General features: G+C 37.2%; 3 protein-coding genes and 1 pseudogene across 7 annotated transcripts; 1 reads left to right on the forward strand and 3 right to left on the reverse strand.

Annotated features, from left to right (window-relative positions):
- Window positions 1–2,867: 2,867 nt before the first annotated feature.
- Window positions 2,868–3,990, forward strand: LOC121257048. 5 transcript variants are annotated; one of them, XM_041157916.1, is made up of 2 exons: window positions 2,868–3,154; window positions 3,325–3,990. In XM_041157916.1, the coding sequence occupies exon 2, from the start codon at window positions 3,409–3,411 to the stop codon at window positions 3,877–3,879; it is 471 nt and encodes a 156-aa protein (XP_041013850.1). In that variant the 5' UTR covers window positions 2,868–3,154; window positions 3,325–3,408; the 3' UTR covers window positions 3,880–3,990. The 5 variants fall into 5 exon arrangements, with proteins under 5 accessions (XP_041013850.1, XP_041013847.1, XP_041013846.1 ...); XM_041157913.1 differs by having other exon boundaries at window positions 2,869–3,154; window positions 3,274–3,990; XM_041157912.1 differs by having other exon boundaries at window positions 2,869–3,154; window positions 3,280–3,990.
- Window positions 3,991–4,237: 247 nt separating this feature from the next.
- LOC121258638 lies at window positions 4,238–5,834 on the reverse strand (annotated as a pseudogene).
- Window positions 5,835–6,814: 980 nt separating this feature from the next.
- On the reverse strand, window positions 6,815–14,596 carry LOC121257787 (vacuolar protein-sorting-associated protein 36-like). Its single transcript, XM_041159022.1, has 2 exons — window positions 13,775–14,596; window positions 6,815–7,695 (listed from the first exon to the last, which is right to left on the reverse strand). The coding sequence occupies exons 1-2, from the start codon at window positions 14,275–14,277 to the stop codon at window positions 7,050–7,052; spliced, it is 1,149 nt and encodes a 382-aa protein (XP_041014956.1). The 5' UTR covers window positions 14,278–14,596; the 3' UTR covers window positions 6,815–7,049.
- A 1,799-nt stretch (window positions 14,597–16,395) lies between these two features.
- LOC121257921 (cytochrome P450 89A2-like) lies at window positions 16,396–18,514 on the reverse strand. Its single transcript, XM_041159192.1, has one exon. The coding sequence runs from the start codon at window positions 18,049–18,051 to the stop codon at window positions 16,468–16,470; it is 1,584 nt and encodes a 527-aa protein (XP_041015126.1). The 5' UTR covers window positions 18,052–18,514; the 3' UTR covers window positions 16,396–16,467.
- Between the last annotated feature and the right edge of the window lie 7,041 nt (window positions 18,515–25,555).

A 25,555-nucleotide genomic window follows, 5' to 3' on the forward strand; every position in this document is an offset into this window, starting at 1 on the left:
TGAAACTCTATTATTAAAAAATTATTTAATGTTTGGTAATTAATCTAAATACTTTCAAATATGTTATATTTATTTGGAAACAATATAAAAAAAGACTGATGATGAAATATTATCTATATTCTTGATAGAAATCAAATTTTATAATCAGAAAATAATGAAAATAGTCTAATAGGATTTTCATTAAGTATAATGAAAAGAAACCTCTTTCAATGATGCATAAGTGAAATAGCAATACAATTATGCTCAATATTCATAGGATAAAGCTGCAATTATCTTAATGTTGTATGGATATTTTTGCACATTAATAGTCTTATTTAAAGTTTGAATTATGTTTTGCATTATCTGAAAAAACACAATATTTCCCGAAATGTACCTTGTAGCATTTTTTTTAGATTGAAAAATACTTTAATATGTAACAACCAAAAAATCCAATTTTCTTTTGAGGCTGTTTAAGTACTTTTTATGATACCTAAGAGCACTCCTAGTGGTTTTTCTATCTTATTTTCTATAATACATCGTCAAGATTTCATTTTCTATTTTAGCTAATGACTTTTACAATATACTATACATCAATTTATCTATTTTTTCTTCATATCATTCAAATAATATTTTTTTATTATTTTTTAATATTTCCTTTAACTATCAATAAATTTGCAACATCCTTGTATCTTTTCAAAATAAAAATATATAAGTCAAATAAGAATTAAAAATAAAATAAAAAATATGAAAAAATCGGAACATATTGCAAAAATATTTTCAATATATTTTGTGGAAGAGAATGAAATAGAAGTGTTTTAGATGACAAATAATAAAAATAATTTGCTTAGAGCATTCCCATCCGGATACGTAAAGTGCTTTTATTCCCAAAATTTGAAGATCAAATTTAGGGGAAATTCAAAACGAGGCTCCCATCCCATTCCCTAAATAGGGATTTGTTTTAGGGGATCCACAGTCATTCCCCATATTTGGGGAACCACTGTACATCCCCAATCGCACGAACCCTAAATCTGTTGCCGTTGGTCCCGCGTTCCTCTCTTCCTCTCAATTCACAGCAACTACCAAAATCGTTCGCGCCTACCTTCGTTCATAGGTAAGATTCCATCTGTTCATCTTCCAATCTCAAGCAACTTTTCTATTTTTGTTTTCGCAGAAGCGGGTCGCACATATCGTTTGCGAGAGGTTTTGTCAAAACCCATTGAGCTCAAAAGCTGTGCGAAATCATGAATCATTATCTCCTCTTGATGTAGTTTTTCTTGTTTGGCTGAGGATTTTTAATAGGTTGATTACATTCTCTGAAACCCATTTCCCCATCTGGGTTTCAGTTCTTCAAGTAATATCCTCTCTAATTTCTATTTTCACTCGTTGTTTCCATGGAATTTGTTTTTTCTTATGATAATTTTTTGCTTTATTTCCTTTTGCGATTCTCTTCAGATCTGTCCAGATTAGATTTCTTTGAGTTTGACGAGTCTTGCTTGGTTTTGTTGGCTTTTAGTTTTCAAATGGAATACTCTGTTTGCAGCATTCTCGTATAGTTGAACGAAGTTGAAATTATTGGGTGAAAACATATTTTTTGTGCAATTCAAATGATGTAAAGTTAAGAACATGTTTGATGTTGTATTCATCAGAATTTTTGAGCATGTTTGTGAAGTATTTTGATTCGGACTAAGAGGAACTTCATTTTTAACTTCATTTCTAAATGTGAAGTATTTTGATTTGGACTAACGTATAGAGAGCTTAACTTTTCTGAGTTGGTTGATCTATATGTTCAGTTGATGATATAAAGCTTATTATGAGGCCTTTTTGGTTTTGAAGCAGTTTGGTAATAACGTGAGAAGTTATTATCAATGTAGTCTGTGTTTGGACTTGTTTGAAGCAGTAAAATAAGTTATTCAAGTCAACCAGTTTGGACTTGTTTGTGCCTTGTGTTGGTTGGTTTGAGCCAATGTGGTTTCTTTAATTATTGTTCTCATGGACTGAGCTCTGTTGGTTTGACAAAATGCGTATCTGTTTTTATGTTCTTTTGCATTTTGCTTGCTGCTTAGTATTGGATTTTCCTTCTCTAACTCCTCGGCTGTGAATTGGTCTGTGCTATTGGGACCTTTGCAGTGTTTGGTACTGATGAATAATTATTACTTGTGGGGGAGGGAGGGGGCTGCATGTCTACTATTAGGCTATGATGATGGTGTTTAGTGGGGTAATTCATAAGTGTTAGTGGGCCCCATTGTGATGGCAAGATAATCCTCACCCGAATGATCATTTTGCAGTTTGTAATATTTTTCACAAAAAGCACGTGGGGTTTGGGTAAGGTTTTGTAGTCATTTGATGTTGGGCTCATGTCTCACACATGAGGTAAATTCTGTAAACCATTCTGAGCCATATTTAAAACACACAAGTGTTTAGGAAAGTGGATGAGAATGCTCTAATAAAAACGTTTGCAAACTAATTATGTTATTGGATTTGAGTTGTCTTAACCTCTCGGCTGTGATGATGAAAAAATCTAAAAATGGTGATGGAACACTTTCGCACACACCTCCATGGCATGGTAACCCGAATGGCCAATAAATAGTGGCAACCGATTGTTGCAGCCATGCGAGGGAGGGTGCCAAGTGTGGTCATACGTTGCCATAGGATTCCTGAGCCAGCTACCAAAATCACTTGTAAATGTAGTTAAAAATTTTCTAATATGTGTACCACATTTCCATGTTTAAAAATTTTTAGATATGGACTCAGAAGAGCATGGAAATATGTTCTTCACCAGCCTCCTGACTCAGGAGCCTGAACTTGACCACATTTATATTGGTCAAGGTAAACATCCCATGACTTTGGATGACTCTCCACCCCTGCCCAAGTACAGCCTCCCTCTCAAAGAAAATCAGCTAGGGGTGCAAACTTCACCCTCGAAGAAGACAAGTTACTTGTCTCCGCATGGCTGAATACTAGCATTGATGCCATCCAAGGAACGAACCAAAAACATGCCCAACTTTGGGAAAAAGTTAGTCAATACTTCAATGATTATAAAGAAAGTACAAATGAGCGGAGTGTTGGGTCCTTAATACATCGGTGGTCTACCATTCAAAAGGCGACGAACAAATTTTGTGCTAAACTCACTCAAGTTGAAGGCCTGAATCAAAGTGGCATGACTGAGCAAGACAAGGTATAAGCATCCACTTATTTACTATTGACAACACTTAAATATCATTATAAAGCTAGTATTATGTTTCCTTTATCTTTAATAGGGTGGTTAACTATTTGATTTTCATTTTGAATTTGAAGTTTGAGAAAGCGAAGGTCATGTACCAATCGCTTGAGAAAACGACTTTTCAGTTTGAGCATTGTTGGTAGCTATTGAAGGACCAGCCGAAATGGAATCAGCGTTGCACAAAGGACGGGACAAAGCGAAGGTCGACGATGTCCCCTACATATTCGCGTACATCAGCAGTGGCAACTAATTCACCCATTGATTCAGTGGGTGGTACAGAGGGCGAGAATCTGGAAAGTAATGATGTCATCGAATTGGATAGGCCAATAAGGAGAAAAGCTGAGAAAGGAAAACGTAAGGCCCAAGGCAGGGCCTCAGATGAGCTTGTGGAGCTCAGCAAGAAAAGATATAGTCTCCTAGAGGAGTCACGTGCTCAAGAGAAAGAATTTTTCCGACTCAAGGCTGAGAAGATGGCATATGAACGAGAAATGGAGGGAAATAAATCTAGACAAGAGGACGAGAGATTAAGGTTGGAGGCGGAGAAACTGGAAATCGCCCGGTTGGAGAGAGAGGAGCGCATAATGTTGCTCGATGTCAGTACGTTAAATGAAGTTCAGCAAGTATATTTCCAGCAACTTCAAAGAGAGATATTGGCGCGACGCAATGCATCCTCAGATTGAGGCATTTGTTATTGTTTGTAACTAAACCTTTATTCAGTATTAATCCTACTATGTATATTATGTACCACTCGCTTGTGGCACTTTTCTGCATTTATTGTATTATATAATTTGTATATTTGTAAAGTTTTATTAAGAAAATGGAAAACGTGGTCGTTGAGTTTTAGTCTAACATGGAACGAAGTTGCTTGATTGAAACTTGACATTACAAATCCTTAAACTATTACAGATAATGAAAATATTACAATAACTTTTGAGCATGTTCTTGAACCAAACATGTTTTTTGGAATGGAAATTTTAGAAACTTTCATACACCGTCGTTACTAATAATAAAATAGAGAATCTAATACAACCTTTTCTTCTATTGTTGGGAATATAATTGCCAGTGATGTTCAATTAAATCTGCTTGTAGTTGATGATGTGCCGAGCTGTCTCTAATTTCATGATGGCGCTGAATGAAGTTGATAAACTCGTTAGTTGGATTGCGCGACAATTCTGGAAGATCATCATCAAGTTGATCATACTCCATGTTCAAACCCTGACTATCATCACGTCCGTCCTCAATGATCATTTTATGTAGAATAACACATGCTTTCATTATATTTGTTAGGTCATTGACTTTGAATAATCGAGAAGGTCCACGAACGATTGCAAATCGTTGTTGAAGTACCCCGAAGGCACGCTCGACATCTTTTCTTGCAGATTCTTGTGCTGTGGCAAAGTTTTTTTTCTTATTCCCTTGGGGTGATGGAATCGTCTTGACAAACGTTGACCACTTGGGATAAATACCATCGGCAAGGTAGTACCCCATAGTGAAGTCGTTGCCATTGATTGTGTAATTGACTAGTGGAGCACGCCCTTGGGCAAGTTCCGTGAAAATAAAAGATCTCTCTAGCACATTAATATCGTTATGTGAACCGGACATACCAAAAAATGCATGCCATATCCAGAGATCATATGAAACAACTGCTTCTAAAATAATAGTTGGTTCACAGATGTGGCCAGAGTACATACCTTTCTAGGCAGCGGGACAATTTTTCCACTTCCAATGCATGCAATCAATACTTCCTAACATTCCTGGGAATCCCCGTTGTTCACCAACAAGCAAGCGAGCAATATCATTGGCATTTGGAGATCACAAATATTCATCTGAAAAAACAATTACGATTGTCTTGCAAAATTTTTTGAAGCTCTCCATTGCGGTGCTTTCTCCAATACGTATGTATTCATCTATAAAATCTCCAGTAACCCCATAGGCCAGCATTCTAAGTGCTGCGGTTATCTTTTGCATAGAAGATAAACCAAGTCTTCCGGCATTATCTCTTCTCTAGACGAAGTAGGGCTCGTAAGCCTCTACCTCATTTAGGATACGGAGAAATAAGGGACGACTCATCCGAAATCTCCTTCGAAATAGATTGGAGGGATATACTGGATTTTCTGCGAAATAGTCACAAAAAAGGCGCTCATGCCCTTGAATATGATCACGCCGAATAAACTTACGACGTTGGCGATTGCCATGATGTCTCGATGACTCTTCATCAGCCTCGGCATTAATAACAGCATCCAGCTCATCATCAGATGACAAGTATGTAAGTAATTTACGAAACAAAGAACGAGCCATTTGATGAAAGGAGTTAGAGATGAGACTTGGATTTTTGAGAATGTGAATGCAAGCAAAATGCGTATTTATAGAGAAAAAAGTTACCGTTACATATAAGACACAAAATGTTAACGTTGAAAAAAAGACAAAAAAAGTTACCGTTGGAGAAGAGACAAAAAAAGTTACCGTTAGATAAATGACAAAGCATGTGTACTAATCATAGCGAATTCAAAATGTTACCGTTATACTATTCTGCAAAATATTTACCATCAATAAGCGAAAAATGCACATATTTAAAAAATTATTATTTTTAATATCGATATTGAATTGAAAAATAAGACTGTATCTAGAAAAAAAATCGTATAAGTATTTATAAAATGTGATATTTGAAAATAAGAGAATAAGACAAAATAGTTAGTAGTTAAAAATGGAAATAAAAGTGAGAAAAAAGTAATAAAGAAAGAATAGAAGAATATTATTTTAATAGAATAGAGAAAATGAGATGTAGAAAGTTTTATAAAGATGAGTAAAATTTAAGATAAAATTATAAAAAGTGTCCTTTTTAGCTAAAATTTAGGAAAAATTTTAAGGAACCGGATGGGGATGCTCTTAGATGGTGAAAATCAAAGTAAAAGGAAATGATGACATATAAATAATAAAAATTGTTTATAGGATGAACAGTATCTGCTATATGTAGCGGATTTACTACAGATGAATGTAAAATAGAGGAGTTTCACATGATCCATTTGGTCTGATTTTTGGACAAAAATTTACATATTTAGATTTATATGCATTTTAAAAGATCAATTGAGAATGTTTTAATGCAACCCCAAACAGGCCCTTAAATGAACTAGGAGTATAGCATATAACATGTACATCAAAGGGAAACAAACGACTGTTTATAACTTTTCCGAAAACGGGAGAGATTGGCAGAGCTAATGAATATCCCACACCAAGATCATCAAATCTCCATCAAGACCTCCAAGACTTTGGCTAAAGGTTAGTCCATACTCAATTCATTAATTGTACCATGGAAATTGATTGTGGTTTGGTTTTGCATTCTGGAAATGTATGTGCTGAGGGAATCCCACAAAAGGAAAGAAATACTCTTTACCTGCATACAGATCGTTTCAGTAATGAATTTTAGAAATGGATGCTTTTGCTGAACAAATCTCAACTCCATGTTTAATTGCAACCTGCAACCAGTTTTGTCAACAGATGATAAAAAAAAGGACATAAAATAAAAATAAAAAAACATTATTCTCATAGTACCAAAGTGTGGCACTATGATTTAGCTTTACTAGATAGACCAAGCCATAAATGCGATCATCTTCCAACCTACTCAGATAAACATCATCTCACATAGCAACCTTTCTCTGCGCCCCCCACCCTCCTTTCTCCTTTCTGTGAGCAGAAGATTTCAATGTTGCATTCCTCTGAATATATCACCATATATCAACTACCATGATTGAGCAAAGACTTCAACCCCAAGTAATGTTGCATATAGCTGATACACTTCACCTTCAAAGTTTAATGCATGTTGCAGTGATTTCCACTACTACCCAGTCAAGGTTCATCTAGTATTCAAATCAAATTCCCCAACTTCTCTCCACCCATCCTGCATGCCTGCTTCTCCATTTTCAGTCTCTTCATCGTTCAAGAAATCTTCAGATGGTTCCTTCTCATCCCTCTGATTATTGTTTCCCCATCCATTTATCATCTCATCTACATTACCACCTTGCTCATGCTCCCCCATGTCATGACCAATTGCGACGTCATTGCCCTGGGACCCAAGTGCACTTGCTCGTATTGCACCTCGAGCCATCATTTCTGCATGAGCCTGTGATTCAGCTCGAGCTTGCTCTGCCTGAACCATGGCTGCCATTCGCAATTTAGCTTCATGAGCCTCACGACCAGCCTTCTCTCTGGATTCTATCTCTGCTTTTACTTCCAGGATGGCTCGCTTCTCCTCTTGGAGAAGAGCCTGCTCAATCATCAATCTCTCTTCAGATCGAAATTCCCCCAGAGCTCGTTTACGGGATATTATGTTGAAGGCAAGGGCCTGCTTCTCAAATGTTGCTGTGAACTCTGCAACTTTGGCAGCAATGTTATGATCCCACTGTTGGGATCGAGAGGGCATCTGGCCTGTGGTGTCAGAATCGAGGATCTTATCATCCTCTTCTGCTTCATAGTCTGCCACCACATGATAAGGCAGCAATCTGCATAGATTTTAAGAAAGCTGAGAATAAGATATCCTGTGGAGTTAAACAAATTCAAATGATCATTGTTCAAATAATGAAAAAAAACCCCTCGATATCCAGTTATAACTTGCTCATTTGGAATGATTCATATGAGAAGCATGCCCCATCTTTTTGGAGTATGCCAACTTTAACCGCGGGGCGGGGGGTGGTTTGGAGTTTTGGGCCAGGTGAGTATGGAACATGAACGATGACAAAAACAAGAGCTTCAATTACAAGACTGAAATAGACTTTCAACCGAATGAAAACATTAAGTGGATCTCTCCGTGTATCTTAATCCTGCATCTCTTCAGCTTTGCCAAAAAAGAGACTAAGTTATTGCCCCTTAAAGTTCATTTATATGCCCATCCAAAACAAAATAGTTTTAAGAAAGTATCTTCTTGAGACATGACCGCAACCTGTCATGAGAAACCAAAAGGAAGAAATGGAATATATATATAATAAGATTGTAGAGGAGGTGATTGTGTTCTTTAGGCAAGCAGATATATGTCCAGAAAACAAAATATGTGGCCGTCTAAGTTACATATATGATGTGCAGTTTTAACACCATCTATCAAAGAGCACCTAAATACATAAATCTACACAATGGACTTTAAGCAGGCAATGTTTTTTATTTTCCAATCTCACTCATAACTATTAATAAAATGAGAGCATGCTTATGATGTTTGATGCAGTATTTATGTGGTGGAAATACTATATATATAGGCATCTGATAAGATGTTCTTTTCCATTAACAGAACAAAATATGACTAAAATAGCACCAAATGAGTCTGGATAACTTACTCTGGATAACTTGCATTTCAAAAAGAAAACCACTCAAATTATTTATATGATATGTCAACAAGGACAGCGGTCTTGTAGCGCATTAGCTTTGCCATATAGCTTTCTATGTTTGTTGCAACAAAGATATATTTTTCCATACATTGGTTTCTCCTTAAGTATCTACCTCAAGGTACCTAATTCGTCATAAAAAACCAAGGCCACAGAATGATCATTGCCAGTTTCAGTAGAGCAACTAGAAACACCAAGGGTAGCAATGGAAGATGAAGAAGGAAATATTTAATTGACCAATGAAGCACCCACAGGTTTTTTTTTTTTTTTTCCAGCACAAATTGCTAATATATGGAAGTTCGGACTAACAATTACAGATATCTCTAGTCTCATCTATACTTCTACTTACTATCAGTGTTCAACTAATAAACAAACATAGCTTCAATTTAGAATAAATTAAAATAAAATTGCCCCAGAGATGTCAGCTTTTGACGGTAGAAAGCCTTTCGAAAGTTTATATGCATGAAATTATAAAATTCACATTAGTATGTCATGAATCCTCTATTTGTATTCTGGAAGTATATAGCACGACATGAGAAATAATCATGAACAATCTTACAATTCCAAAATCCATGATTAAACCTAATTAAAACAAAAAATTCTTACACCCACGAAGAAAATGGTGCAATTCAAACATGAGCCTTTACACTAGATGCATCTATAATTGCAAAAAATAGTGTGGTAGTCTCATTGAGAGAGAATATATATATATATATATAATATATAACAACCATGCAAAGGGTACATAAACTCTTCCCAATAAAATCAAACGAAATATGCTCAAAGGGGGAAAACCAGGCCCCTGAATTGAGTTAGAGGGAAAACCATATCGAGCAGGGCACTTGACATGCTACTTCAGAACTAAACACATTAATTGTACAGCATTTACAATCTTTCAAATGTGTTACCACATAATTTTCATGTCATTCAGCCAGCTTCACAAGCACAACATCATGTAGAGAAAAATTAGGACAAAAGGTACTACCTTTAGTCCATTCAAAATTGAAGAAAGAAAAATCCCCAAATCTCACAGAGTGATATAGACTGAAATACCAAGAGAAAACACAAACATTCATGCCCATTCTTTGGAGGAAAAGAAACAAGAAACATTCTTCAGTTCACTTTATAATAGGAAATCAATGCCGTTGTTGACATTGTTACACGCATTCTTTGGCAAAAGTTTGTCACACCAATGTGCACATGTTAGCTGTTAACTATTAATTCCAGCTGCACCACCAAGTGTTCCAAATAAAAACTTAAGAAAACTAATCCCACCTTCCATTCAAGCAACAAAATGGCAATTGCTTTTTGCATTTTCTGCTTTACTTTTTCTTTGTGTTTTTTCTTTTTGCTTAATCATAGTTACAAATCAAACCAACACATATCCTATAGGAGTATAGATGACATGGTTGTGCAGTCCAAAACAAAACAAACAGTTCAACATCATATGGCACATTTCTCCAAGCACCAAAATTATAATTCAGTTTGTATCTAAATTTTCCTCACATATTTGGGACAACCAAGTTCACAAAGCTTTCCAATTCTCACTCTGTCACATGTATCAACATGAAATGGAAGCAAACCACACTCACTCTTTATTCATATTAAAGTGGCCTATGTCAGATGATACGAATTTTGTTTCTTCCTCATATATGTAAATTGTTGTACTCACCGACCCAAAAATGGGAAACATAATATCTTGGCTACTTTACACAAAATGCAACTACTCTGTTTCTGTCTCTATTATGGAAACAACAGATCTACTTATCAGAAAAGAATGGAAGCAACATATTTCCAGCTATTCACGATATAGAAAATCCAACAACAGAGTGAATTCCCTAGCTGCAAGATACATTGAAATCTCCAGTAACCCATTTAAATCATGCCAGGCAAAACATTCAGCAGACCCAATGCTCACATGTCAAGATAAGCACAAAGTACCATTTGGTACCTTCAGAGCATGGATGACGTGATAACTAAATTCCTTACATAAGCACCAATTTTAATTGACATTGCATTTTGTGATAGAAGGAAGTACCATGTGTCCGTAATTTGGGGCTATCTAATAATTAGTCAGTACCAGGAATCTAAAACAAGAGAGCAGTCCGAAAAATTCGCACACATCACTTCACAAAATAATTAAGTTTGTACGTAGGTAGCCCTATTCTGTTGAGGAAGTTAAAGAAGCCTCATTCCAAATGCAACCTATGAAAGCACCAGGCCCCGATGGGATGTCGCCGATCTTTTTTCAGAAATATTGGCACATAGTGGGAAGAAAGGTTAGCAATACAGTTTTCTCTATTTTGCATCATGGGATAATTCCGAAAGAGATGAATGATACTTTTATTGTGCTTATTCCAAAGAAAAACAAGCCTAAAAAAGTTAAAAGATTTTCGACCTATTGGTTTATGCAATGTGGTCTATAAGATAATTTCTAAGATGATTGCTAATAGGTTGAAAATTTTTTTGCAAGTATTATCTCCTCTAGCCAATCAGCTTTTGTACCAGGAAGAATTATTACTGATAATATTGTACTTGCATGAGGCTGTACATCCCATAAAACGGCGAAGGAGGGGGAAATCAGGTGTTATGTCAATTAAATTGGACATGAGTAAGGCTTACGATAGGGTGGAGTGGAAGTTCCTTGAAAGGGTGTTGGTCAAATTGGGGTTTGATTCAAAATGGATAGCGTTGGTTTTGTCATGTATCTCTTCAGTTTCTTATCAGATTTTAATAAATGGTGTGCCTTCTTCATCAATTGTTCCCTCACAGGGTATACGACAAGGAGATCCTTTATCACCCAACTTGTTTGTCTTGTGTGCGGAAGGATTATCTGCTCTTATACAGGATGCCGTGCAGAGGAGAGGAAGGTTATAACGAGGATTAAAATTTGTAATGCTGCACCTGTTATTAGCCATCTGTTCTTCGCTGATGATAGTTTATTGTTTTGCAAAGCTCTTATGAGGTTGTTACAAATTTATGAAGGGGCTTCAGGACAGCAATTAAATCTGGGAAAAACTGAACTACTGCTAAGCAGAAATGTGAATTTTGCAGAAGTGGAAGCTATAAAGGATATATGGCATGTGGCCTCTATTCAAGCACATAATCGTTATTTGGGACTACCATCTTTTGTGGGGCGCTCCAAAACAGCAACTTTTCAAGACTTAAGTATCGTATATGGAATAAACTACAGGGGTGGAAAGAAAAATTGTTATCACAAGCAGACAGAGAGATATTGATTAAAGATGTGGCCCAAGCTCTTCCTGCTTTTACTATGAGTTGTTTCAAGCTGCCCAAAGTGTTGTGTAAAGAATTGGAACATTCGTTTGCTCGTTTTTGGTGGGGACAGAGAATCAGAATGTAAAATGCATTGGCTTAGTTGGAATAAATTGTGCACTTCTAAAATGCATGGAGGTATGGGATTTCGGGATTTGGAATTATTTAATCAAGCACTTCTTGCAAAGCAAGGATGGAGAATCGTGACCAATCCAGATTCATTGGTGGCAAAGGCATTGAAAGCAAGGTATTTCCCAGACTTCTTTTTTACAATCTGATATTCGTGTTAATTCCTCTTATGTTTGGAGGAGTTTATGTACTGCAAAGGAAATTTTAAAAAAAGGGTGTTATTGGAGAATAGGGTGTGGGGAAAGTATTAATGTGTGGTCTGATCGATGGATTTATGCCTCTTGGGGTTCCATGCTCTAATTTACCGCCTTCAGATGCTTCAGTGAGTTCGTTATTTGATGCACAAGCTAAGCAGTGGCATGGTGATTTGATACAAACAGTTTTTTCACCTGATGTGCCAGTTTCCATTTTAAAAACTCCCTTGCATTTTTGGGCTGTGGATAAATTTGTTTGGGGAGAAAATAAGAGTGGAAAATACACTGTCAAATCTGGTTATCATTTTGGTTTGGGCCTTCATTCACAATCAAATCAGAGGGATAGTTTGGAATCTGGAAGGTGTTCAACTTTCTGGAAAAAATTGTGGCATTTGGATCTTCCTCCAAAGGTCAAGAATTTTGCATGGAGGGCTAGCTGAAATAGTCTACCCACAAAGCTAATCCTGTTGAAGAGGGGTGTTTTGACAGAAGGTTTATGTGGAATTTGCAATGCTGAATTTGAGGATCAGCTTCATGCTTTTTGTTTATGCTCAAAGGTAACTCAGATTTGGCGATCTCATTGTAGCCAATTGTTTTCTTTTTTCTCTACTGCAACATGCTTTGATGGATTAGTGTGGAATCTTATGGAAAATAAATTTGGTTCCATTATTTATTACAATTGCTTGGGGTGTGTGGAAGTTTAGAAACCAAAGCTTATTTGAGACAACAAATGGCTCCATAGAAGTATGTGTTGATCATTGTGTTGAGTATGTAGCTAGCTTTAATTTTATAAAGCATGCTGGAGCAGTGGTGAGAAAAGAAAAGATTTTTTCATGGAAATTGCCAACTGTTGACTATGTAAAACTGAATTTTGATGGAGCTCTCTTTAGGGAGATGGGTAATGCTGGAGTGGGGATAATACTTAGAGATGAAAAAGGGACTGTTTTGTTTGCTTCAAGTAGGAAGGAAGTTGGGGATTATTCAGTGGATGATATTGAAGCTTTAGCAGCATTAAGAGGGTTACAGATGACTTTACACATGGGATTTACAAAGTTACAACTGGAAGGGGACTCTGACGATTGCTGAAGCCATAAATTCTCAAAGCAGAAATTTTACATCTCAGGGGCCTTTGATAATGGAGGTTCAGCGTTTATTACACTGTTTTCAGATGGTTGATGTCATTCATGTGGGAAGGCAAGGGAATGAGGCAGCACACCTACTAGCTCAACATGCTAAATGGATAGAAGATACATGTCAATGGTGGCATTCTTATCCGGATTTTGTTTCTAATAGGGTGCTTATAGATTCTGAATTGATGTAATTAGTAGTATCTTTGTATGGTTCTGGGATGGGATTTGTACTCGTTCATTAGAAATTCTCTTCCACCAATCGGAATGAGAGTATACAACAAAAGCAGCCAATTGTGGCAAAATATATTATCACACTGAAACAAAGAATATGGAGCAATTAAAATTCTCTGCAAGTAAATGCAAAATCCAGTTAACTCATTCTCACCAAATTCAAAGCAACACAAAGAAAGTCGCACAATTTCACATTTCACAAAACCAATTAACCGAAAGCACATAAACCCTTAAAAAAAAAAAAAGAACCTTTCGCAGGCGTCTTCGAGTGAAGCGAAGGGGCGCTTGAAGTCCGGGTGGCACACTCTCCAGGCGTCCTGGTACGCCATTTGGAACTCCGTCTGGTTTAATGGTGGCCTGATCGCCCTATTTTGCTGCTGCTGCTGCTGCTGTTGTTGCTGCTGCGATTGTTGCTGCTGAGTGGCCGGATTGTTAGGGTTTTGTTGCAAATTAGGGATATTGTTGATGGGGACGTTAGGATTGTTGGGGTTTGGTGCGAGATTCGTGGGTCGGATCGGACGCAGGTGCGCGTCGATGTTTGATGGGAAACGAGAAATGGCCGCCGCTTGTTGTTGCTGCTGTTGCTGTTGTTGCTGCTGTTTTTGAAGCTGTTGGTAAAGCAGGAATTTCTGTTGCTGTTGCTGCTGCTGCTGCTGCTGCTGCTGCTGTTGCTGGTGTTGCAATATCATTTGTTGTTGTTGCTGTTGCTGCTGCTGTTGGTGTTGTTGAGCCAACGCCTTTGCCTCCTCCATCTCTTCTAGTCTCAGACAAACAATAACAATAGTAATAAATCGTGCAGTCTTTGCCTAAATCTCCCTTTACAAAACCTGACTTTTTCCTTCTCTATCTACCAACAAAATTTGCAAACCTTTTCTGTGTCCGTAGAATCTAAGATCTGTGGCTTTCTGTCTCTTTCTCTCTCTCTCTATCTGTATACAAAACAAGCTCATGTATAGAGATGTGCTTGGGAGGAGGTCAGGGTCACACAGTCTGTGAAGATGATGACGTGTGCATCTCTCTTTTTGGCACTACGTGGAGCAATCCACCCAAGATCACACCTCAACATTGCCTCCCGTTTGAATTTCGATTAATCGAAGTGATCGTTAATTTAAAGAAAACTTCTATTAATAAACCTCACACATCAAGCACCAATTTTTTTTTCTCTCTCTCATCAATTGTGTGTTATATAAATAATGAGTAAAAAAATTTAATTATTTTAAAAACAATAAAATAAAATAAAAAATAAAAAAATTTGTAATGCATAGTGTGTGGTGTGTAGAGTTTATAAATAGCAATATTCTAATTTAAAGCATTACCATTATCGAGTGGGTGTCTAAACTTTTTTTTTTTTTTTTTTTTAAGTGAGGAGGGGAGTTTTGAACTCTAAACCTTCCTTTTAGAGGTTGAAGTCATGCCAATTAGGTCACAGACCTTTAGCAAATGTCTAAACTTTAGAGCATGATCAGTTTATTTAATTTAATTTATACGGTAAATTTTAAATTTTATAAACTAAATATTATAATAATTTTTTTACAAATAAATCTTATATATAAATAATATATTCTATATTTAGATTTGAGAATTAAATAACTCTTACAATAATTTTATACAAAACTTGAAAAAATGATTTGATTCAAGCCAATTCAAATTGAATCGGTAAGAAACTGAACCGATTTTAGTGAAGATTTTAAATCGTTCACTAAACCGCTTTAATTGATTGATTTAGACATATTCAAGCCGATTTTAGATTGATTTGACTTGATTCCAACCGATTCAAAACTATATTTATCTTAAGTTGTCTAACAATTGAATTTTTTATTTTTATTTTTTCTACAAAAATATGATAGAATTAAGCATATATTAACTTCTTCATTATTGTATTCAATAAAAACTTAAAAAATAAAACATGTAGTTCTTTATTTCTTTTTAGTTGAACAAAAAATAAAGGAGATGAATTAGTATTTTATATTAAATTCATGGTTGTGCATAAAATATTACATTTGCCATATGTTAAATTCATAAATTACATATTAAAATTATTTAGATTCATATTATATTTTTATTGAAGCTAGTAAATAAACTTTTATTTTACTCTTTTATACATTATATAAAATGTTTGAATTACCTTAAATATGATTTTGAATACTTTTTATTAATATTAAAATATTCGATTCAAAATTGTCATGAATCGAAATCAAATATGATTTTGAATACCTTTGTTAATGTTAAAATATCCAATTCAAAATTGTCATGAATCTAAATCAAATATGATTTCGAATACTTTTATTAATATTAAAATATCCTATTCAAAATTGTCATGAATGATTGATTTAATTTATTGAATTATCCGATCTGTCATTTTTTTTTTATTCTGAATTTGATTCTGACTTTTCGAGCCTTGGATTGATTATCGTCATCCTTGTAGCCTCTTGCAAGAAGCAACTTATTGTTATTGGATGTTCCCTTAGCTCCCTAAATCTTAGCATATCGCTTCGATCGTAATATGCTTTGTGTTTACTATTTTTTTTTTCTTTTTCAAAACAAAGTGTGTTTAAAAAAAGAGAATATAAAAAGGACATGAAAATAAAAAATTGTTGTTTCCAACTAGAAATGCGTAGTACTGACAGAGATAGGTACTTATATATAGTAAATTATCACGAGTTCATCCAATAATGATACAAACAAAGAGACAGAAATTACAAACACTTAGGCATCCATTCATTAATAAATACTATTATTTCAGAATATTTTATTATTTTTAATCTACTTTTAATTACTATTTAATATTTTATAATTATTTTTTTATTAAATTTTTATTACTGTTCACAAAATACTTAAAAATATCTCATTACCCAAATTCAAACCATGTCTAGTCGGCAATTGATCGTCACATCTTACCAAAAGATTTATGAAGCCCTACACGATAATATAAGATAATCAGTCTATCCAATCAAAACCCGAGGAGATAGATGGGCTTTCAATGGATGTTTCATCACTGTAGTGAACTCTTCTTTCTCTGACAAATCAACCTCGTCTCCATCCACGGCTTTCCACTCAAATTTCCATACCAAATTGGCCACAAAATACTCCAAATGAAGCATTGCCAAACCAAAAGCTGGACAAATCCTCCTCCCTGCCCCAAACGGCATCATCTTAATCTCTCTACTTCCCGTTATATCAAACGGTACTTCCCCCACTCCGCCATCATTGCCGCTCAAGAATCTCTCCGGCTTGAACGCCATGGGATCCTCCCAAACCTTGGGGTCCCAACCCATCTCGGCAACCATGAAATTCAAATTGGCATTCTTGGGCACCAAGTAGCCCTCCAAAACTACATCCTCTGTCACCGCATGCGGCAACACACCATGTGCAGGTGGGTGCCGCCTTAAACCCTCCAAAACCACAGCCTTCAAATACGACATCTTATGCAAATCCTCCTCCTTCACCTTCTTGATCTCACCATCAAGGACACCAACAACACCTTTAATCTCTTCGTAAAGCCTCTCTTGGACATGCGGATATTTCACAATATTTGCCATAATCCACTGCAACGCCGTGGACGTAGTATCCGTGCCCGCGTTGAGAAACTCCGAGCACAAACTGACTATTTCGCCCATGTCAAGCTTTCTTTTTTCCTCCGGCAACTCCAAATCCAGCAACGTTTCCACGTACGATACCACGGACTCCTCATCATCTTTGTCTTCCAAGAGGACGTCGGCCTGAACTTTTGCCCTGCTTAGTCTTTCTTGCTTCACTCTCTTCCTCACTTCTATCAAAGGCACTAGTATGGCCTCCTGATCTCTACGAAGGTTGAACAACTCGTCCCAATGCTTACGGAACAATATCATTCCAATCCTTGGAAAGATGTTGAGTAGTTTATAGCTGTAGAGTGCCAAAAGCTGGCGACGCTGGACAACTTCGATTTCTTTAATCTGGGTCTCGCTGAGCTTGTCCCCGAAACACATCAGAACCAACAGGCAAAACATGGCGTATTGAAAATGGTCGACCACGAAGACAAGGTCCGCCTCACGCATAAGGTTGTCCAGGAGGATGTCCAAGACCCACGAGCGTGCACGAGTGTATGACTTGACGCGCGTAGGGTGGAGGATCTCGGAGGTAAGATTGCGGCGGAGGAGGCGCCATATCTGGCCATAGAAGGCGGTGTTGATGCTCTGCTGGTTGCTGGAGAAGATCTTGGTGGTGGGGAAAGCGGGGGGGCGGTCAGCGAAGACTGCGCCTTTCTGAACGAGGGCTTGGTGGGCAATCGAACGGTCGGCGACAAAGATGTTGGGTCGGAAGCCGATACGGAGTGTGACTATGGGGCCATACTGGGCGTGGAGGTTGCGAAGGATGGGCTCGAGGTCAGAGAAGGACTTGCGGAGCCATAACAAGTTGCCAAAGACAGGGATGGTGAGGGGTCCTGGAGGAAGCTGCTGCTGGCCGTTTTCAGAGATTTTCTTGAAGATTAGATGGCAGAGAAGAGCCGAAAAGAAGGAGATGAGGATGATGATGAACCAGGTCTCCATTTTTAGGTCAAATATGTGGAGGAAGGAATGGATCGAATATAAAGGTGAGCACTGATCATGAGCATATGATTTATGTGAAGAGCCATGGTCTTTAAAAATTTGAGCGAGGTCGTAGTTACTGTTGGTGTAAAACGACCTTTAAAGAGGAGAGACTTTGGTGAAAGAAAATACACAACGCAGCCACATTACTGTTAATAACTTAATACGGTAGAATTATTCTTTATTATCTGTCTGATTGCTCTTTTTTTCTAAATTAATATGATGGGTAAAGTCAAACAATGTGAAACTTTGGAGTAATTTTGTGCTATGACCAAATTGATGTTGACAGCCCTCCGTTGTCAGTGGCTGAAAGAACATCTATGGATTTAATTTCCTTGGCAGAAATGTTATATAAAGACCAAGAGTTATGTACACAGACTGATCTTGACATTGTCAAGAGTGTTTTTGTTACGAAAAATGCTAAATGCAATATAAGCATGTAACTGTTATGTTCTCTTATTAAAATAAAAGTAAATAAATATAAAATCTATATAAAAAATATTTTAAAAAATATATATATATATATTTATCATTCTTGTTATTATCGTCCTCTCAACATTTCTTAATATGACATTAAATAATTGATTTACAAGAAAGACATAATAAATAGTTTTTAATCATTTAATATCACGTTATGAAATAGTAGGAGAATTATGGTTAAAGAGATGATAAGTAGTATTACTCTTTTTTTAATAGTAGATTCTATTTTTTTTAAATGCAGTGTGCAAAATTTGTAAATTCAATAACTCTATCTAACATTACTCGTTTATTATTTTATAAACTTAGAGAAAACATGCCACCAATATCAAAGCTAATACCACATGAACCAACCCCTAAGATTCATGACCACCCACTTTGATCGTATCTTAAGCCCCCCTGTTAGATTGGATTAAAGCGGGTGATGGCATTTACGTCTACCACAAGCATTGTGTTCATCGATGCAGTACATGTCTCTCAAATGGGACTAATTTTAAAAGGATTACAAGTACCTATAGAACCAGAGTCCATAATTACTACTTGTCAATTTGTCATGGCCGCGAGGAGATTCATCATTCATTAATTTCTCCAACTCCACATGTTCGTGATGGAATATATCAATCTGATATTTTCGAAATAATGCAATATTGGCAGTAAATGTAATAGCGTAAACCAAACAACAGATATCGCGGAATTCACCTCAAGTCAACACCTCAGAATAATCGACAATAAGCACCAAGGATCAAGCATCGTTCTTTCTTCTTCTTCTTCTTTTTTTTTTTTTACTTTTTTTTTTTTTTTGCTAGCTCGATATATGATATATTATAATTAAGGGATATAGAAATACATGAATAAAGGATATAAAGATCCCGATAAATACCATTTCTTAACTAATGCATCACTATATAAAAAGAAAAGGAAATAGGTCCAAGAAACAAATAAATATTTCCTACCCTTTCCTGCTAGGAGGAAACTGTACAAAGTGACGATTTTTAAACAATTCGAGACTGGAATTGTAGTTCCATAGCCGTAAGCTATAGTGATTGTAGTGACTACATTTAATTTTGAAGTGGTTGTTGGGGAAGTCTATTGTCTCATCTTCACGATCATGTGGCCAAATAGGACAACACTATCCAAACTCTATTGTGTTATACGTTGTCGCAAAACTCCATACTATCCTAAAGAAGTACATGTGATTCTCGCACCGGGAGCAAAAGTAAAAAAAAGTGGGGCTTGTGGGTTGTGGCGGAGAGAGACTGCCAAGGGACTAAAGAGGAGATGGTGATCTTTAGGTGCCAATAGTTCAAATATTTTACTAAACTCTTTACATATAAGAGTATCCTAGCAAAATTTGATAAAAGCAGTAAGGAAATCAATAAGAAAAATAGTAAGATAGAGACAAAAATGGACGGATTATAGTTTGGACCCACTCAAGTAGACTTCAAAATCTTTGATACTGCGTGGTGCCACGCGCCTGTCTCTTTGCAGCCAGAACAGTCAAATCTAAAGGATTTGAAGGTGGCGAGTCCATTGATTCAACACGTGTGGTGAGAAAAGCTCTCGGAAGGAGTGGTGCATGAGGCCCATGTGTGGCTGTTGGCAGTGCGTTAGGCCCATGCGGTGTGTGTTTGCAAAACTATCACTTCTCTCCGAATGATTTACGGCCTAGAAGCCTTCTCGTGCCGCACATATCTCAAATGTTGGAAAACTACAAGTCTACTTTTTTCGACCTTGGAGAAAATAAAACAATTAGGAAAAGAGAACTAACTTTTTAAATAAAGTGTATAGATAGAAAAAGAAGAGAATGAGAGGGAGAAGGAGGAGCATCTCCCTCCTGTCCACACAAAAAGCAGATAGTTTGGAGGTTTTTAAGAGCGTTGACAATGGCCTAGCCAAATGCCATTGCAAGTCTAAATTTTAACTATATATAAGAAAAAACCTTCACATTGGACTAGCCAAAAGTCCAAAACTCAACAATTTAGCTACAGTAAATCTTAGACCCTCTCCAAATATAGCGAGTTATTGTTCACACTAAAAATATATATTTTATTATTTCATCTACCTTCATCTCTCTTTTTCCCTCATTTTTTTTTCTCTTTCTACTACCCCAAATTAGGGGTGGGCAAAAACTCCGAAGACTCTGACTCTGACTCTGACTCTGACTCTGGCAAACATCCACTCCAATTCTGACTCCGTCGGAGTCGGAATTAGAGGGTAAAAATAGTCGGAGTTCGGAGTTGAACAAGACTCCGAACTGCCGATTCCGACTCCGACTCATATATAATACATTTAATAATACATCCCTAATTTATTTTCCCCATACCCTACGAGACCTCTTTCTCTGTTTCTCACTTCTTCCTTTGGTCTCAGACTCTCACGCCGTTCTTCACTTCTTCGAGTCTGACGATGTGAGATCTCTAGTTTCACTTGATTTTATCCTTATTATTCTAAGTGTTATTTTATTGTATTAATTAAATATGTTATTTATTTTAGTATTTTATTTTAATTTAGAGAATTTTATTTTTATTGCTTTTTATTTTTGGACTTGTGTTTATTTAGGCTTTGCTTGATTTTTATTGGGCTTTGTGTGTGTTTTTCTCTGTGGGCCGTGGGTGTGTGTGTGTGTATGTGTGACCCGAAAACCGGCCCAGCCCAGCAAAAGGGGGGGGCCCAGGCCTGTGCGGAACACGGCCCAGCCGTGCGGCCCGTGAGTGCTCAGCCACTCATTGCAGAAACGGCGTCGTTTTGGATGGAGCCCTAGCTCCATCTTATTTCCTTCTCGCGCCGCACTCTGCATCTTCTCCTTCCCGATTCTTCTCCTTCCTTCTCCTTTCTTCTGCGGTTTCTTCTCCTCGCAGCTGCTGCCGATCTCCACGCAGCTACTACCGGAGTAAATCCCAGCCGTGAGCCACCTCCACCTACTCGTGTCGTTCGGCATGCACCCCGAAGGTTGCCATCAAACCCGTGGCATCGCACGGTCGCTACCATTTCCGCAAGCTCCTCGGTGGCGTCGGGCATGGCTTCCGTGAGTGCCGCCGTGCCACGCGTCCGCAAGAGGATCTCTTTTCCTCCACGGCATGCTGCCGTTATTTCCTTCCTCCACCGTGCGACACGCACGCCATACGAACCGCCATTTTTGGCCTATAAATAGGTCACGGCTTCTCTTGGTTTAGGGATCTCCATGGGTGTGTGTTTGGTGTTGTTTGTGTTAAATTAATCGGGATTTTTGGTGTGATCCGAGAACAATTTCTCGGAAAATTTCTGGGTTTTGAATCCGTGAGTTGTTGTGAGGTTGCCGAACTCTTGTGCTTCCAAATCTTGTATTTTGGTTGGGATTTGTTGTTAAGTTTTTCATCGGTGTTGTTCAAAACCGTGAGTTGAGAGAAACGGTTTCAGCCGTGTGACGCCGTCGCCACTGTTGGCTGCACTTCCTTTCGCGTGATCTTCCAAATTTTTATCAATTTCATCGTGTGTATGTAATTTTCTATTTATTTAAATATTATTTGTAATTTCTCAATTTTATAAATAAATTGTTGTATTTATTGGCTTTTATAAACTGTTGTTTAAATTGTACATTGTTGGTTGTTGGAAATGTATTGTATTTGTTGAAGTGTTGGGCCTTAAATGGTATTGTGAAAAAAATGGGCCTTAGGCCGGATTAGCGGATGGGACTATGCATGTATTTATGAAATTATGTTTTCGGCATTTATTGAGAACTTGTAAAATGAATTATTTAAATGTGTATTCTAATAAACTGTTGAAAAGCATAAATTATCATTTTGTTAAAATTATGTGGTAACGTCACAAAGTCTGTTGCATATTGTTACTGTTGCGTGAGTGCGTATGTTTCACGACCCCAAGCCGAGATGGGGCATTATCTCGGTGGAGCTTCTCTGGTCACTCGGAAGCGTAACAGACTGACGTGACATCCCCTGAGTTGTCGCAGGGCGACGACGGGAACGGACGAGACGGTAACACTCTCGTACCGACTCCGTGACCTTTGGCTGGCGAGGTTAGAGGATGCTTGGCCATGTACGCGCTGGGCGCGGAACTGAGCATCGCTCATTACGAAGTCTCATGCACGGACGTTACCCGTGATGTGACGAAGAGAGCCAGGATGTGCGGACGGTCCATAGGGGAGACAGTGGTGCATGCGTAAATTTTTAATAAATATGAATGGGACACAAAAATGGGATTTTCGAGGTATAGTAATACAAATGATATTTTTGGGAAAGAAATGTAATTTGTTATTTGTCCGCATGGAAACACGTGTTGTATAGATATGTTTTAAATCTCTTGGGTGTTATTCTGGTTAATTACTTGCTGAGATGTCATAATCTCATAGTGGTGTTTACCCTACGGTTCCGTTTTATGGTGCCGTAGAATTTGACGCAGAGCCCGAGTATGTACCTGAAGGACCGACTCTGCCAGAAGCTTAAGTCGCTGTTTTGTTGTTCAGCGTTTTGGGACTTGTTTCCATTATGTTATTTGCTTTCTTTAAATTATCTGACGGAAGACTGTAAAATATTTGTAAAGTTATTTTGCTGTTTTATGAACAATTCTGGTACTTAATAAAGAAAGACCCTTTAATTTTCACCGCTGCAAAAATTACTGTACATTTTATGTATGTTGTACACTTTGAGCATCAGAGTTATTGGGGTGCGTGATCCGTGTGGTCATCATCCCGGTGTCACAAACTCCATAAAAATAACACGTGGGGGTCGAGGGCGCCACAGACGAGGAGCACCACTTCGAGTCTGAGGCCAAGGCTGCCAAGCCTTGGGAAGTTTTATTTTTCTAACATTTTGATCCCCTCTCTCTCTCTCCCCCTCTCTCCTTTAATCCATACATTTTTTTTCCTTTTATAACATGAGATACATTTTCTATTTCTGCTTGGATTTTTTTTGCATGTTTTTGTTTGATTTTTGAATATGGAAGTAAACTATAATCACCGAATCCTATGAGCTGCTTTGAGTTGGGCTCTGAGGTCCGACCACCGATCGAAGTCGAACTCCGACTCCCTTTGGATTCAAAGTCAGAGCACATTTTGGCCTCCGACCCCAATCGGAGTCGGAGGTTGGAAATGACTATTCCGACTCCGTCAGAGTTGGAGCTTAGTCCTACCCGAAGTCGCCCATTTCCCTCATTTTTTCTTTCTTCTCCCGAAAGCTCCCAGCATTTGATCTTTTGTCTTTTTTAGCCCGCAAGCACCCTCTCTCCGTCAATAGTCCATGTTGCCATCGTCTTTCATCCCATTGCCAATGCTAATGCTCTCACACTGTCCTTGGGTCGTAACAGGATACAGTCTGTTCAAAATCTGATAATAGAATCAGTACTTCTGTCTTGGTGAGTCTAGAATGAAGATTCAGCGTAAGCTCTGTCTCCTTCCAAAATTGTTTAACGTTATTTCTTCAAGTAATATTGTGATTACCATATAAATCTTTCGATTTTTTCTCTTTCTAAGTTTTCCTGATCTATTGGAACTTAGAAATGGCCAACCCGAATTTTTCATGATAAAGTCAAATTAGTGCCATGAAAACGAAATTAAGTTGCAGAAAACCGGAAAGCATCACATTTATCTATTGGGTTTCCTCAAGCTTCATTTGTTTCCTAAGAAAATATTTGCTATGGAATTTTATGAAACAACCGTATTATTGGGGGTCTATGTTTGTGTTTTTTTTTTTTAAAGCAGCTCCTGGAAAAAATTCAAGGGAAAAGAATCGTGCTTGTTGATAGCTCATTATTTTTTCATCTAGCTTTGGAGATTGCACGATCATTCTCTTTCAATTTCCATATTGGGAAAAGAAAACTTATAGTTTAGGTCTCTCTTTTCTTTTACTTTTATGTTCAGTTCTTGAACATTAAACATGAAGTGAATGTAGACTAAAAGAATGCAGTTTTTTTCTTTTTTTTTTTGGTGAGATTTTTTTTCCTTTTTGTATTCATTTTCTCATTCCCTCTGTTTCTCCTTCAGATTCAGATTTAAGCTGTTTTTCAAATTTAGAAAATATATCCGGATAAAATTCCCTTCTCAAAATGGTATATCATTGTGCATATTTCTGGAGAATCTTTGCAAGGAACTTGAGTCTTTCTTGTTGGAAGTGAACAAACAGTTTGCCTTTCAAGAAATTGAAGAATGAATTCCAAAAGTTTCCTCTCAATACTTGTCATCAAGAAGTTATTTATGAATGTTTTTCATATTGCCATCATTTGACCCTTTGTCCAGTTTCTAACAGGTATTTCTCATTATTAGCAACAACTGCAGCCATGAATTGCAGCAGAGACTTCTATAAATGAGAGCCTTAATATAATAATGCCACTTGGATTGCTTAAGTGCGTAATCATGTGGTTTTCAGCTCGGTTATCTGAGGTCTTACACAAGTGGTTTCAAACTGGTTACTTAGGAAAGATCTCTATTGAAAAAGTAAGAGAGGATTTGCAGAGCATTTTCAAGAGCAGATGCTCTTTTACATCCGAGCAAATCAAGGAAGTCTTTGGGTCTTCTTCCTTAGCCTCGGGTATGAAATTCCCTGAGGGATCTAACCCAGGGCCAACTGAACCACCCTCTGCCAACAAGGGCAGTAACTGTTTTTCTTCATCTTCAAGCCCCCACACTGCTAAGAAGTATGAGACATCCTACTCCAGTGGAATCAATCTACACATATTTTTTCCTAAAACAGTAAACATAATAAATCATTTTCCTAAGTTTCCTGGTATGATTTATGCATGTGAGAACTACTTTAAGTATGATTTAATTATTCCTTTATATGTGTTAAATGATTTTCCAAGTGCTTTGTGGATTGTGTGGATTGTGTCTTGTGAATTTTGTGGCGCCCCCAATCCCCCTTATATAAATATACAGGGATCGAGACGCCAGGATGGTGACAACACGATCACACATCCCAACGAAGTGCCGGTGTGTGTACATGCAATAGTGTACAAATAAAATAACGCAGCGGATAGTCAACTAAGTACCAGAATTTATTTA

Source organism: Juglans microcarpa x Juglans regia, chromosome 3S (genome assembly GCF_004785595.1).
Source record: "Juglans microcarpa x Juglans regia isolate MS1-56 chromosome 3S, Jm3101_v1.0, whole genome shotgun sequence".
Classification (NCBI taxonomy): domain Eukaryota; kingdom Viridiplantae; phylum Streptophyta; class Magnoliopsida; order Fagales; family Juglandaceae; genus Juglans; species Juglans microcarpa x Juglans regia.